Source organism: Heliangelus exortis, chromosome Z (genome assembly GCF_036169615.1).
Source record: "Heliangelus exortis chromosome Z, bHelExo1.hap1, whole genome shotgun sequence".
Taxonomy (NCBI): domain Eukaryota; kingdom Metazoa; phylum Chordata; class Aves; order Apodiformes; family Trochilidae; genus Heliangelus; species Heliangelus exortis.
In genome coordinates, this window is record NC_092454.1 from 72,937,352 (window position 1) to 72,952,909 (window position 15,558).

At 39.6% G+C, this 15,558-nt stretch overlaps 1 protein-coding gene across 3 annotated transcripts in view; it reads right to left on the minus strand.

Moving 5' to 3' along the window:
- Positions 1 to 1,981: 1,981 nt before the first annotated feature.
- Positions 1,982 to 15,558, minus strand: part of ELL2 (elongation factor for RNA polymerase II 2) — a 39,580-nt gene continuing 26,003 nt past the window's right edge. Inside the window, exons 5-12 of one of the 3 annotated variants that reach the window (XM_071730172.1) lie at positions 14,808 to 15,067; positions 12,025 to 12,149; positions 11,795 to 11,885; positions 9,872 to 10,403; positions 7,598 to 7,664; positions 4,900 to 5,071; positions 3,799 to 3,843; positions 1,982 to 3,658 (exon numbers count right to left, since the gene is read on the minus strand). In XM_071730172.1, coding sequence (XP_071586273.1) covers positions 3,512 to 3,658; positions 3,799 to 3,843; positions 4,900 to 5,071; positions 7,598 to 7,664; positions 9,872 to 10,403; positions 11,795 to 11,885; positions 12,025 to 12,149; positions 14,808 to 15,067 — 1,439 coding nt within the window. In that variant the 3' untranslated portion in view covers positions 1,982 to 3,511. The remainder of the gene's footprint in view (positions 3,659 to 3,798; positions 3,844 to 4,899; positions 5,072 to 7,597; positions 7,665 to 9,871; positions 10,404 to 11,794; positions 11,886 to 12,024; positions 12,150 to 14,807; positions 15,068 to 15,558) is intronic. The other 2 variants (XM_071730173.1, XM_071730174.1) reach the window with 2 other exon arrangements.

Sequence of the window (15,558 nt, forward strand, 5' to 3'; positions counted from 1 at the left end):
GACAGACCCAAAATCTCAGGACTGTAAAGTTAACATTTTATTGAACACAGTTTGGTGGGTAACAGAGGGGCAACAACAGCTCAAGAGTTGGTGAACAAAGTGCCCCGAGGGCCGTTTCAGGTACAGAGCGTCTTGGAACAGTTTGTACAGAATAAAGTTGGAAAAGTTGTGAAATACTCCCCAACTCAGAAAGGGTGATTCACAGTCCCGATTTCAAAGCCTTCATGTTCCCAAATGCTGCCCAAATTGCTTCATCCATTTCATATCCTTCCCACATCAGGTACAGAAAGAGATGACAGCAAAGTTCTGGAAATAACAACACTTCCAAGTAGCCACAGGTCTTAGCACGGACCAACACTAAAACACATCTAGAAAGACTGGTTGCAAGTTTAATATCTTAAAAAGCTAAAAAACGAGCAAGATTACAATAGCAACACTTTAACACCAATTTCTGTTTAAAACCTGCTGATGTAACTTGCTTACAACACTTACTTAAAATGTTTTACAGAGCACTTCCTAAAAGATTTGAAATTGTTTTTTTTCTAATGGACAAGGTGAAATGAAGACTTAAAAAAGCAGTCAAGTGAGCTGCTCCATGGGATACCTTAAAGCTTATCTACAATTTACAAAAAATAATTACTTTGGGCACAGCTTTTCTCCGTCAGATCCCATTAAGACTGGAAACCAGTCCTCCCGACCCATGTGTTTTTCAGCCAACTGGAAGATGCTATTGCCTCCCTTTTGGCCATGGTTGTTGGTTTTTTTTGTTTGTTTGTTTTGTGGGTTTTTTTGTTTGTTTGTTTTGTGGTTTTTTTTGTTTGTTTTTTTTTGGTTTTTTTTCCTGTTTTTTTGGTTTTTTTGTTTTTTCTTTTTTTTTTCCTCTTTTTTTTTTTTTTTTTTTTTTTTTTTTTTTTTAAAAACTGTCATGACAGCCAGAGTTTCCACAAAGGAGATGGTACAGTTGCCCTTCTCTACATCAATCATTATCTCAGGCTTGTAGCAGTGTAACCTCAGCCCAGGTGTTCAATGGAGTGAGCAGGCCAGATTTACAGGAAAGGAAAAAAAAAAAAAAAAAAAAAAAAAAAAAAAGAAAAAAAAAACAAAAAGAAAAAAAAAAAAACCAGAGTCAGGGGCCCTGTTTCAACAGGCTCTTGACATTTGCTGAGCAGGAACATCAGCACCAGGGGTGGGGGTAGGGGGGGGGGGGTAACAGGAGATATGCAGATTTTTACAGCTCTATTTTGCAACATTTTTCTGGGTGCACAAGAGATGCCCCAAGCAAGGAGGCAAAACCTCCAAGTGGAGGCTTCTGTACAACAGCTTTGTCAGGTCTGGTGGTGGTGACATCCGAGCTCCACACAACACACACAGAGCCTGTAAACCAGAAAATGCACACAGAGAGAGAGAGGGGGGGGGAATGGTGAGGAGGGGCTGGGGGTGGTTAGTGAGCTGCACGGGGTCTCAGTTACACGGTGGTTGCACCAGGGATGATGGCAAAACACCAGGGTGGGTGTAGCAGCATTGTGTGTCCCACCACAACGTCAGAGACAGGCATGTGGTTTGAGATAAAAAGCTGCCAAAACGGGTCCCTGACGTCAGGAGCTTCACATTGTTCTGATCTGAAAAGTTTTGTGTGGTTTTGGGGTTTTTTTGTGTTTTTTTTCCTCTTTTGCTTCCACGGGTGGAAAGCCAAGCTCTCCAGCACAACTGGAGCATCACCACCTGCTCAGGACACAGCTCAGCCCTTCAGGGCAGCTCTTCCCTTGGCTGCTGGAAATGGAGGGGTTGGAAAAAACAAAAGTATTGACCCAAAGGGACTCAAAGTCAGCTTGGGCTCAAATAATCCCCACAAAAACTGCTGCCATGCAGCAGGGAGGGAGGCTTGGTGCCTGCTGTTCCACCTCCACAATAGTCATCCCCTTGGAACCTACAAATTTAAGGCAAAAATATTAAAATTGCTCCCCATTTACCTTAATGCACGTTTTTCTGGCAGCTGGACTTTATTTTTTTTTTATTTTTTTTTTTTTTCTGGTTTACAGGGCTAACACCAACAGTTTTGATGTGGTGCTGGAGATAAAGTCTAAACTACCACGATTTTGGCAAAAATTCCAAAGTCAGTTTTGTAAACATAATGCTTCCCTTTTCAACTGGCAGCATTTTGAAAAGAGAAACACAGTAAGACACACAAAGATTTTGCTCAATTTTGACCTAATAACCTGTGTTTTCACATGATAAAGTGAAGCAATGGTTTACACCAAAACAAATGAAAAAAACCTGCATGAAATGAAAGTTTGTGCTGTCTTGTGATCACAGTATTTTTTTATAGTTAAATACATCTGCTCTTTGTTCTTTTCCTGGCATCCAGGAGAAAAAACAAATCTTTAAATATACACTACATAGAGGCAATAGCTTCTTTGCATATCTCTCTTCAAAAATACTTTATAGCAGTACATAAATAGTTCACCTACATGTTTAGTTTTAATAATCTTGCCTGAAAACTATATGTCTCATCTTTGTAAAGTATCAATTTCCCCAATATTATTAAAGCTGACAAACTATTGAAATGGAAATGCTCTCACCTTCCACAATAGAAGTAGCAATTTTTTAGGAAAAAAAGAAAAAGAAAAAAAAGGAAAAAAAAAAAAAAATTAAAAAAAAACTAAAAATAAGCCCAAGAGCAACACTCATCAGTTGTTTTAACCTGAGCGTTTGGCCTACTTCAGAGTAGCAGCTTTATTGTTTTGTTTGTTTTTATCCCCATCAGAGATGCTCACCAGGCACACATCCTGACACACACACACATACACAGAGCACAACCACACACTTCCAGACACTGGTAGGCCACATAGTCCCCATAGCATCCTTCCCAGGTGCTCAAGCAGAGTGGGAAGGGGTGTAGCTAACAATTTAACTACACAAAATACACAAGCAAACACCTTAAGGCAACCACTGCAGTGGGGGGTTTAAGTTGCAGGGGTGAGTTTCTGTTATAATAAATTGGGCTGTACACAGCTCGTACACCTCTCTCTTCAACCCTCCAAAACAAAGTGATTTTTTTCCTTTTTTTTTTTTTTTTGTTTTGTTTTTTTGGTTTTTTTTTGGGGTTTTTTTTTTTTTGTCTTTTGTGCAAATTTCTAAACCTTCTACCATTTAAGGCAAAGAGTTTTCATTAACAAGAAAGGTCAGAAAACAGCCTCATATTTATCCAAAGGCATTTCAAGTTTGCTACAAGTTTTTTTTTTCTTAAAATGTGCACGATTTCACTGTAGAGGTAACTGGGTACCCAGCATCTACTGGTAAAATTATTTCAATGGACAAATATAAGTTTTGAAGAAAAGAAGGGACCAGAAAAAGCAGCTTCAAATACGCATATGAACAACATCAGTGACCACAAAAGTTGATAACTTAAGTCTGCTAATACTGAAACTTCTGTAATGCAAAGGTCTGATACCAATTCTTAGAACCTTAGAGCAACCAATGTTGATTTTTTTTTCAATAAATAAGCTTCAGTTCATTCACATGTCGTGGTGGGAGCAGAATTCCAGTGCCATGGCTCTCCTTGCTCTTCATCAAACTCCACTATCAGCTTCTTAATGTGAGACAGCTTGCTGTGGAGATATTCACATCTGCATTTCTCTTCATGGTAGCTGGGGTTGGACTGTAAAGATAAAAGGACAGAAATAAAACCAGGGCACTAAAGGTTTTCTGTAGAATGCAGCATTTCACCTCCTTTAATTAAAAGCAGCCTTGAGGCAATCTCAGTGATCACTGCCTCCCACAAACTGGTGCCACACATACCTCTTTAACCTTTCTGTACTCTTCTAAGACCTCCTCCTGAAGGACCTTCAGGAAAAGAAAAAAATAAATAAATTTCCATTTAGACAGCAGGAAAAACATTCTGCTTCCAGAAAATTCAAGCTTATGTAAGATGCTAAAAATACACTCGGTTCCACTCTTTTCCACCACCTTCCTGCAGTGCAAAAAAAATCCTGAGCCCTGATACCAGACAGTATCTACAATTCAACCTGCAAATAGGCAAAAAAATGAGCATGTGTTTGAAGATTCCCTTTGAGAAGCTGCTCACAGGCAGCTCAAACAAGTGGAGTCTGACAGCTGAACAGTTTTTTGCAGGGTTTTGTCAAGCTTCAAAAAAATGGAATCTTGTAGGAAATTTCTGCAGGGTTTCCCTTTGTCTGCCTGACTGGGCAGAACAGGGGATTTTAAAATGCATTAAATTACAAATCATCAAAATCAAATCATTAAAATACAAACACGTTTTCAGCCTGCCCAAAAACTAAACAAAAGCCAACCAAAAATCCTCAGTGTGAACACAGAATTAAAGAACTCTGACACTGAACATGGGGAACTTCTGTGTCCAAAGCAGAAAAGTCCAGGCTGGAAAGCCACAACCCCTGGGACCAGCAAGCTGGATGATGAGCAAGTGGTGGCTGTGGGTTGGTCTGAGAGTGTGGAAACAGAGGGTCAGGAAAACTTTGGGATTCTGGGCAGTGGATCCAGACCTGGCATCCCCTGGCCCTGCTGGGGTGGTCATTCCATTGCTGGGCATTCCAGCCATGCCACCCAGGACACACAAGACCTCATGAAGTGCTTTAAAACCACACTGCTGTAATTTCATAGATTATCATAGACATAAATAATAGACATAAATAAATAGACAAATAAATAAATAAATAAACAGACAATAATAATTATTGTAAGTTACAAACTATATATAAGTTATAAACTATAAGTTATAAACTATAAATTATTATTATTATCCCAGACACCAAGCAGCCTCCCTGGACTTCCCAAAGGGATCAGAGGAAGATGAGGCACCACCTCCAGGGTTTTATCCTTTTTCTCTTTTTTTTTTTTTCTTTTTTTTTTCCTGTTTTGTACCTGATATTCTTTGGACCCTGGTGAAAGCAGCTTCCTCTGCTGATCCAGCTCCATGAATCTCTTGTTGACAGTCTCTATCCGAGCATGCAGGCTCCTGTACTCATCATACTCTGCATTGAAATCCTCCTTGTAGCGCTGGCGCTGCTCCCACAGGGAGATGGGGATGTATTTTCTGAGGAAAAAAACACAACAACACAAGAAATTTCACTCCAAGGGCATGACAAGCACTTCAGCTCTAAGCCACTGAACTACACGACTGACCAAGAAATACCTATCCTAAGAGAATGTTTTTAGATAATTATACAAATCTACTTTTTTTCCTTTTTTTTTGGGACAGCAGTTGGCTGGTATTTTGGAGTTTTTATCCAGAAGCTGCACAAAAAAACCTCTGTAGCACACTTAGAAAACATCAGCAATCCTTCAAAAGAAGGACCAATAAAGGCATCAGCAGAGAAACTACTAGATAACCTCTAATTCCCTGAGAAGTACCTATTCTCAGGGAATGTTTTTAGATAATTATACAAATCTACTTTTTTTTTGGGGGGGGGACAAGAGTTGGCTGGTATTTTAGAGTTTTTGTTCAGAAGCTGCACAAAAAACCCTCTGTAGCACACTTAGAAAACATCATCAGTCCTTCAAAAGAGTAACAATAAAGACATCAGCAGAGAAACCACTTTGTATGAATGAACAGAAAAACTGATATTTACTGTTGAAAATTAATTTTCATAACACCTCTTGGAAGGGACTGTGCTTATGGGGTTGGATGCAGTTTAGGTTTTTGGGTAGGTTTGTGCCTACCTAACAGCAAAGCATCTTTAATGATGAAATCTGATTATTTTAGTGAATGCCAGTCCTGTTTTTGGGCATCCCATGAAAGCAGCTGCAATACTGAGCAAAAATACTGAGCAAAAACTGGGGAGAAGACTGAAACTAAATAAAAACCTCAGGAGGGCAAAACCTGCATAAGTCACTGATGCCACTAACAATGTCTTCATTTCCCTCTCCCCCAGATCTGCACAGAGGGTTTCACCTCCACATGAGGACAAATCATTAAAACCCCCACTTAGATTAATTTTAACAAGCAGTGGAAATTCAGGGAGCTCAGTGTCTGCAGCAACACAGACAACAAGTGTGTGAGAAGGGCAGAAATGAGAGGAGAAGTGAGGAGAAAGGTGCATCTGTGCTGTTTTTCTAGATTTTGCTCTGTCTCCAGCTCCTTCAGCCTCATTTTTACGTCAAGATGGAAAAAAAACATCTTTATGCTGAAGCTGTGGTTACACTCATGAACCATGCATCACTTAGAGACAGCACCAGGAGGATGGAATAAACTAGCAAAGTCCTTTAAATTGCATCAGATCCAGGTGCTCTCAGATTTCAGACTTTTTGCAATAATCAGGCAGATGTCTGAAACAGCACGACCTGATTTTTTTTCCAGGAAACCATGGCCAGCAGATTATTTGTGAGATTGTTCCAGAACTTGCTCCTTTCACAGAGAATTTCTCCCTAAAGTTTTTACCCCCAGTCACAATTTAACTTCAATAAACCTTGCATGAAAGCTTTCTTTTAATTATTATTATGTATATTTTATTTTGTTAGCTTAGATGGTTTTTGACTCTCAATTATAGCTTTTGGCATCCAAGTTTCATATTAGATTACACTATAAATCTATGTATCTTGCTCCTTGGCATCACTGCCCACAGCTGACTGGGAAGCAGACACTGAAAAGATCAATCTGTCTGTTTTTCACCCAGAAGAAGCTGGGAATTTAATGCTGGTTTGGGCTCTCAGCCTAATACATCAAAGAAAAGAAAAATCCTCCCGAAATAAAGATTTTAGTATTCTAAAAACAGTATTTACACAACCAAATTATTCTGCTATTAGAGCTATTCTATTTTATAGTGAGATCTTTCATGGTTGTCACAGATTAAATTTTTTTTGTTTTTTTTATGTACTAGGTTAATTTTAACAGCTGGGAATGTTGATCTGATGTGTGACAACTTGTTAAGGAGCTAAAAATTAAATGTGCTGGGAAGTCCTTCTGTAACCCTACAGACTACAATATGCCAGTCAATGTAGATATTCACATTTTAATCTTGCTTTGTAGCCAAAATCGGGCAGCAAAAGGTTAAAATCTGAACTGAAGTGTTTCTGTTTCCTCCTGCTCTTTGGTCTGCAGCTCCATGTGAAGCTGGATGTTCTGCTGTAGCTTCAAGCAACTCGGTGGCCATTTTATATCAAAGCTTCAAAATTAACTTTGATGGTTAACTCCTGTTAAATTATATTAAAGTTTTGTAAATCTGGGCTTTAAAGTCTGCTTTAAACTCTTGCCACCTTCCCACCTCTCTGGCTTAGACACACTAAGCAGAGAAAACACACAGAAGTTGTCCATATTTATATATTTAATCATTTAGACTTTTGCTTCCCTCCTGTATGGCCTCACCTCTGGAAACACTATATGCTCATAACTGGTTTTTTAACTGTATTCTTGAAGAAGAATTAAATTAAATGATCTTCTCCCAGCCTATATAAAAAAAAAATATTTTTAACATTTCTTTTCCCCCGCCAGAAGTAAGGGACAAACTCAGAGCTGAAGATTTGCAGGTGCTCAAATAAGGCAGCTGAACTACTTAATGAAACTTTGCATTAATTACTATGTTTTGGTAAGTTTTCAACTTAAAAAAATTGTTACTTTACTTACGCTAAGTAGTCTGGTGGTTCCTCTGGTGAAGGAGACTCTTTGGAGGCAGTGCAGGGCTTTTTGGCTCCTACAGAAAACAGAATTAAAAAGCCACTTGAAAAAGACAGGTTTTTAATAAAGACAAACAATACCAACACGATGGACCTGACAAAATCCTCTAGAGCCTTCTTCTCCCTGCAGATGACTTTTACAGAGATTCTAACTTAATTATAGGGCTCAAATGACCTTCTCCACAGCAGGCAGCACTGGGCTATGGCAGGAGGGCACTAATACTTTATGCCACAGGTTCCATGCTACCCCAACATTAACCCAAGGTCAGCTTTTATTATTTGAAGACATGATGTGAATTTTCTGCAGAGAAATAAATTCAAGTTGTGCAGCAAGAGATGTGGGGGCACAAAAGGAGGCAGCTTGATACACACACACATATAAATATATATAAATATACACATACACAAACACAAATATATATATGTGTGTGTGTGTGTATATATATGTATATATTATATATATAAAATATAATCAACATCCAGGTTCCAGTGAGAAATAGAATAAGCTGAAGTTCTTTTCATGCCATGTTTTTATGCAATTCTTTTCATGCCATGTTTTTATCCCTGCCAATTATGGGTACCCAGTTATATTTAATTCCAGCCCCTCTCCTATGGCAGGTTACTGGTGTTGAGGCTTCAGTAACCTGCAACAAAGATTTGCTCCAATTCATCAACGTGGCACTACTGGGTCTGGGAGTTATTTGCACTTGTAAACTGCTCTTTTGCTCCTGTAAATGGGGTTATGAAAGCAAGGGACAATTAATCCCTAATCCTGTTCTGAAGGAGCACTTCAAGAGCCCCCCTATCTTTTTGATAAAGAAGAAGGAGAGGCAAGAGTGAAGGAAAACCAAGCTGGAGCAGGGAGAAACACTCAGTACCTTGGTAATCTCCCCCTGTTTTTAATTTGGGTTTTGTGGTGAGCTTAAAAAGCACACAATCATCTATATTCATGATTATCATATTTCACCACTGTTTAAACACAGTTTCTGCTGAGACTCAGCCATTCTTGACAAGCTCTGAGCTCTCTGGGGTTTAAGTAATGGGGGAAGAAAAGAGCTGTCATGCAAGGTACTACTTGATTCTTGTGCTTTTAATACAAAAATTACTATGTGATACAGCAGGTGTGTGATAAGAAGTGCAGAACTGGTGGCAAAACTTGAGAGAAACACAAATAACCATGTTCACAGTCAACAGTGCCTGCAATGCCACTTCTGTGAACAGCTTTGCTGCAGGCATTTCATTTCCAAGAATTCAAAAGCACTTGTTGGCATGGCACAGTCTATTTGGAGGCTTTAATTTAAGAACTAATTTGTAATTCAGATCTTCCCTTCCCTAGCTTGGAGTCAGGACCTGACGGGTCCCTACCAACTCAGATTATTCTGTGAGTCCATGAACTACTCAGAATCTTGTTCCTGCCTTCTGGAGGAAGATGCTCACCTGCTTTAAGAATTCAAACATAGGTATTTTCAAAGCAACCCCAAGCCCTGTGGGCACTGTGCAGGGTGTCCAGGGTAGATGTGAGACCATCTCAAAGCACAGCTCAGATGGAGAGGAGCTCACAGCACAGTTAAACCAAAGTTACAGTAACCCACATGCCTGTTTCTGTGTCTTTCAGCCTTGCCATGGACATGTTTGGTGAACCACAATGAAATGTCCCTGCAGCAATGGGGACATGCAACAGGTACAGCTGACAGCTCTGCACTGTGCAGGCTGCAAAGTCTGCTGGTGAAAAAAGTGCAGCAGGTTTCCATAAACTGTCAGTTTTCTGGAAATCAAGAAAAACAAACAAACAAAAAAATCCATTCCTTTTGTTTCTCTAGTATCTAACTCTTCCTAATAACTGGCTTCTGCCCCGAAGTAATCAAAGATTTCTTCAATATAATGATTTTTTTTCTACAAGGTGAGAATTCTTTAAGATCAAACCCAATTTTAGCTAGGGTTCCAGCAGAACAAGCCCAGCTTCTTTTTTTTATTATTTGAGGTTCTTTTGTTGGTTTTGTTTGTTTGTTTGTTTTGCATTTTCTTGTTTGTTCTTATTTTCAAGCGTTAGAATGTAGAACAATGGAAGGGGAAAAAAAGGATTCTTCATGACAATGGAATGGAGATCATGGCACTGCAATTAATTACACTTAATTAATACACTGCAAGAGAAAAAAACAGACCATTTGTGTTTCCATCCCCTGGACCTGCCCACACAACAGGAAGAGCAGTGTGTTATTAATACCTTCAGACGACGCCGAAGGGGAGGCTTTATTCAGCTTGTCAGTTTCTTCTTTTCTGAGGTTCTTCTCCTCCTCGCTTGCACTTGAAGTGTCCTGTGGTTTGTTTTTCTCCTCCTTAAGCTCCTTCCCCTTCTTGGGCTGTTGGTTGCCCATGGACTTGGGAGATTTCCCCTTCCCCATGTTGGGCGTCGGGATCCTCAGCGCAGTCCGGGAGGTGCCTGTTGGATTCCGGTCCTGGGAGCTGCTCCTCTGATTTTGGGTGAGGCTACACTGAGGCATCTCTTGCATCCCCCTCCTCTCGAGGGTCCTGGGGGAGCTGGAAGGCTGGAGGCTGGAGGAGGAATGGGGTGTGGGGCGATGGGGTGGAGGGGCAGGTGCTGGGGGGGGAGGAGGCGGCGGGCGGGCGGCTGCGGCGGGCGGGCGGGGGGCAGCAAAGGGGCCACGGAGCAGGTGGTTGATTTGGTTGGCCATGTGAGAAATCCTCTGCCTCTTGTTCATCAGAGGATCAGTGAACACGGGATTCAGAGGTCTTTTCTGTAATAATAATAATAATAATAATAATAACAACAATGAGAAAAATAATTTTACATCATCAGAATTCGGTCCCGTTCCAAAATCGGAAGCGTTGCTAAACGGGCAGCTGTCAAAAAACACATCTTTCTCACCTAAAAAACAGATGTCAGACAAGCAGTACTGCAGTTAATATCTGGTTTTAACCCAAAAGGACAATTTTCCACCCTGAGGACAGTCAGACATGGGAATGGTGTCCCAGGGGAAGGGGTGGATTCCCCCACTTTGCAAAGTTTTAGGGCTGTTGAACAGGATGTTGGGACATCTCACAGCAATTATGTTAAAAGGTGGGACCAGATGATCCCTGAGGTCCCTTCCAACCTGACATCCTGTGATTCCAAGATCTATTCCATTCTTAGTTCCTAATCTTCCAATTTAGCAAGTTTCTCTTAAAAAAAAAAAAAAAAAAAAACAGCTAAAAGGTTTTGGGAGAGAGAGAGAGATGCTCCCTCCCAGCAGCAGCTCTACCAAGGGCTTCACCCACACGAGGAGCTCAGGTGGGTGCCCAGGTACCAATTTCTGTGTCTGAGGAGGCTCCCTTGGGACCTGCAACTGGGAGAAAGTTATGGAAAAACAGGAGTTTGCCTCCCCCCTCTTCTGTTTAAACGTAAATAACTCAGTGGTGGAAGACTTCCCATGCTCCCTGTCTTACTGCTGTACCATGCATGCACTGAAATGCAGTTGTAGACACAGAAAGTATCCAAATCTTCCTTAATTTGTCCTTATTCCAGACTTTTCTAAGCTTTCTGCTTGAACAAGGATGTTTGTGCATATTTTGTGTATCACAACCACCACACCACAAAGAGCCTTGAACTCATGCAATCACACAACAAAAATATACACATATTTTGCCTTTGCACACCACAGTAAAAGCACCCTCAGGCAACGCAAAATATTTTAAGTATTTAACCAGAAAGTTCAGGGTTTTGCACCAGTAAGGAGTAACCAAGAGGGTCAGCAGGCAAGCTGAAACTCCACAGAGAAGTTTGGGTTTCTGCAAGGTCAGTCTCCTAGAGATGGAGTTTAGGCCAATGTGTTGACAGTTAAAACATGAGATCCAGGTGTATTTAGGAAATTAGAAAGGGACTGTTTACTGCTCTAAAGATTTTAATAAATATTCTGAAACAGAGAACACCAAACACAGCAGCCCTTGAGCTATGTGACCATGCATTTTTTGAAGTCTTTAAGAGGGCAATCATCTTTGAAAAGGATATAATAAACCAATTAGAAAAAAATTCTTCCAGTTTTCCATGTGTTAAAGACAATGGTAGCTCTTTACATCACAGATTTTACACCAACACGAGATCTTAAAACACTCTAAACAATGGCAAAAAAACCCAAAACAACCAAAATACCTGAGCACTGCTTGATGGAGCATCTTTATCAGAAGCTGCAGAGCATTCCACACGGCTGGTGCTGCTGGCATTCTGAGATGAAGACAGTTTTCTGTAAGGATAACCCAACATGTCAGGTTACAAGGCAAAAATGCCTATGTCTTAGTTCTTTCATGATAGGGCAGGCACATTTATTTCCCAGAAAAAGTTTTAAAAAAGGCTATTTTCCTTCCCCTAAAGACTCAACTTACCTAGAAAGAATTAACTCCAATGACTGTTTATCTATTTCAGTGTATCCAGGCCACTGTTTTTGAATTTCTTTATATAAAGAATCCTTCAGAGCATAAGAATTATCCTTTGGATTCAGGTTGGCTACCTATAGGCAGACATTTAAGAAAATAAATGTTCATTATACCTGAGTGCAAACTACAGAAATAAGATTGGTACTGCAAAGCCAAGGCATAGCTGAGAAGTAAATCACACACCAGTTTTCCATGTTTTTTAGCCCAAAGCATCTCTCATGTAACAAGCACGAGTGTGGTCAACCCGGGAGGTAAAAATATGGATGTAAAAAAATACCAAACTGTTGCAAGCATGTGTGAAGTGTGCTCTAAGAAAACCTCTCTCTGCAACACCTGTTTTGGGATGTTTTGGGGTTTTTTTTTGCCTTTAATACAGCATTGGGAATCAAAGGCAAACTATGCCAAAACTTGACATCTTCACTGCATGAAATAACGTTGAGAGGCGTATTTTTTATTTTCATTTATTTCCCTCTCTCTCTTTTTTTTTGTTGTTGTTTTGTTTTGTTTTGTTTTGTTTTTTTGTTAATAACACTTATTTCCTCATACCAATCCAGAGTTGCTCAACCTCAGGAAGACACCTGCTGTTCTTTTCTTTTGCACAGCTCTCCTGCCATGGCAGGGAACAGCCTGTGCCTGGAACAATGCACATTTTCCATCACCACCTTACCCACCACACTGTGTTGTCATTTATCTTGATAAAGAGAAATGCCCGGAAGAAAATACAGCTTTCTACTGAAAAATCTTTTTTCTGACAGCCTAGCTGGCACTAAACTCATTTTCCTACAAAGATGAATTATTAATTAATAAAATTAAATTTAAATTACTCATCTATCCCACTGGTCTGAAGCCATATTGAAGTTATACCCACTGGGAAAGAAAAAAAAAACAACCAACCAAACCTTGTACCAATACCTAACAAGTTTATTTTGAAAACAAGACTTAGTGCTAAAATGGTTAAGGAGAGGTGCACAGATGCACTCTATTTTTCAGGCATGTGCTTCATTACAACAAACCATTGTAATGAGAAGGTCATCTGTGTGGGGGGGTTCTGCCTTCCTCTAGAAAAATGCAAAACGTGCCCAAAAAAGCTAAAATGAGCTACTGAACATTGAGAACTCAGACAACTATCTTAGATTTCTGTTCAGATTTTCAGAGGAAACCTCAAGTCAATCTGCCTGACCCAAAATGCTGAATAACCACCAACACCACCTTTTGTATTTACAGCTGTTTTTCCCCCAAAAACATGATGATGCACACTGCTAATTTGTGTCTGTGTGCATGTGCCTTTGTCCTCAACTTAAAAAATTAGGAGTGACAAAGATGTCCAGAAACACTGACTTGTTGAAAAAGAGAATTAAAGCTCTATTCTGGGAGAGGCCAAGCCTGCACAGATTAGACCTGAACGAGGTCAAGCTGATGAATTTGGATTTGTACCATAAAAACACCTATTTATGAATTAAAACATGAGAACAGCTTTTCAGGGTGTAGTGCTGCCAACATTATAATTTCTGAATGGAAAGTAGAGCCTTGCAGTCATACACGAGGATCAAGAAGATCTTCTCAAATTATTATAAAGTATAATGGAACAGGGGAAAAAATTTGTACCTTTTGTGATCTAGAGATGCTTGCTCTTGGAATTTTATGACCAACTGGAGGTATAAATTGACATCTCCAATTCACATGCAAGAACATGGCTTTTGTTAAACTCTGAATGACTTCAGGGTGAAAAAAAAAACCCACAAAGCAAAGATACTTCACATATCCAAGCAATGAGTTTTTAAAATTTGCTGTATAAACACAGATCTTTACTCACTTTTATAGGTTCCACAAGAGGTTTTTTTCCTACATAATCAGGAAACATTCCTGCTTTATATATTAATACATCCATAATTCATATCACCATACTTTAAGAAGCCTTCTCTGAACTGTTAAGAGTATAAAATTAATGTAAAGCTCACAAACACACAGGTCTCACCTGACACAGTATAGGCTTACCAATAATCTTGATGGACATGCTAAAGAAATACAAGAGGAAATTAACTCAAAGGAGCACTGGAAAAGACACTGAAACAAAAAAAATTTGGACCATCATCTTTTTAATCCGTGGTTGGGCTGAAACCAGGACTGCAATTTTCTATGTGCCAAGAGAAGCCAAGAACCACTTAGAGGTACCAGTTACCAGCTAATAACCTGTGTGGTTACCAAACCTCTCTCTTCATAAAGAGAATTTCTCATCACATGAAATATTAAGTCCTATGAGAAACTACTTCACACAATCCAGAGAACACATGGCCAGCTTCTCTCAAATAAGCAGGCCAAATAAGAGAGAGAGAAAAAAAGCAACAATAGGAGCAACAAAGCTAGAAAAAGTTAGGTGTTGCCTGCCAGTCTAGTGAAAGAAAAACACCCCCAAATTTTATTTTTGCTTTGCTTTGCTCACATTGACTTTCAGTACAGGGCACCTGTATGAAGGTGGTGGGAATAAATTAAACAAGGAGCACCACACAGGTTGTTGATTATTTTCTATTATTTATATATATTATATGTATATTTTATACATATGTGTGTATATATATCTATATATGTCTATATCTATCTATCTATCTATCTATCTATATATATATATATATAAAATATTCACTACTTTCTATTATTTAAACTAAGCCCCCTATGTTATGATTGAAAGAATAGCAGGAGGGGAAACAACCAAACAAACCCCACGACCTCCTCACCTGCTGAAGAATAATTCCCAGGGAATTCTTGTCCTTTTGGTTGACACCATCCCTCTGCAAACGGGCAAGCAGCTCTGGTTTCTTGTAGCTCCTCAGTGCCAGCAGGTGAATCACTCTGTCCCTGTATGGCCTCTGAGCAACAGCATTCTGTGCTGGAGTCCTCCTAATTGTGTTTGCAGGGTTCATGGGTGTTGATCTCTTCCTCTCAGGCACAACATCTGGAATGCTCTGTGGTGCTCTTCTGACCTGTGGTCTTCTTCCTAAAGTAAGGGGAAAAAAACCAAACAAACAAAAAACCAACCGAAATAACAAACAAACCAACCAAAAGACAAAACCAAGCCAAAAAAAAAAAACAAAAACCCACCAACCCAAAGCACACAAAACAAAACAAAAAAGTGACATGGGGGAGGTTGAGGGGAGACAAGAAAGTTGTTTCAAAAGGATGCCCTGAGCTGGATAAACTCTAAAAGCTGAATTAATTAGCACTTCAGTATCTGTAAGCATATGCAGGTAGTAAAGATGCATCAAGCTAGGCACTAACAAAGGACTAATGAAAAAAAATTTTAACAAGCTGCTAAATGAGTGGTACCTGTAGAAAGACTACATATAGATAGGATGCTTTTATTATTTTCCCAGTTTATAAGCTCAAGCACCAAATACCCCAAATCAGGCATTTTTTTTTAGAGTACTCTGAAGTGCATGGCAAAGGTTTTCCACATCATGAAAAGATTCCTCATTAATGCCAGACAAT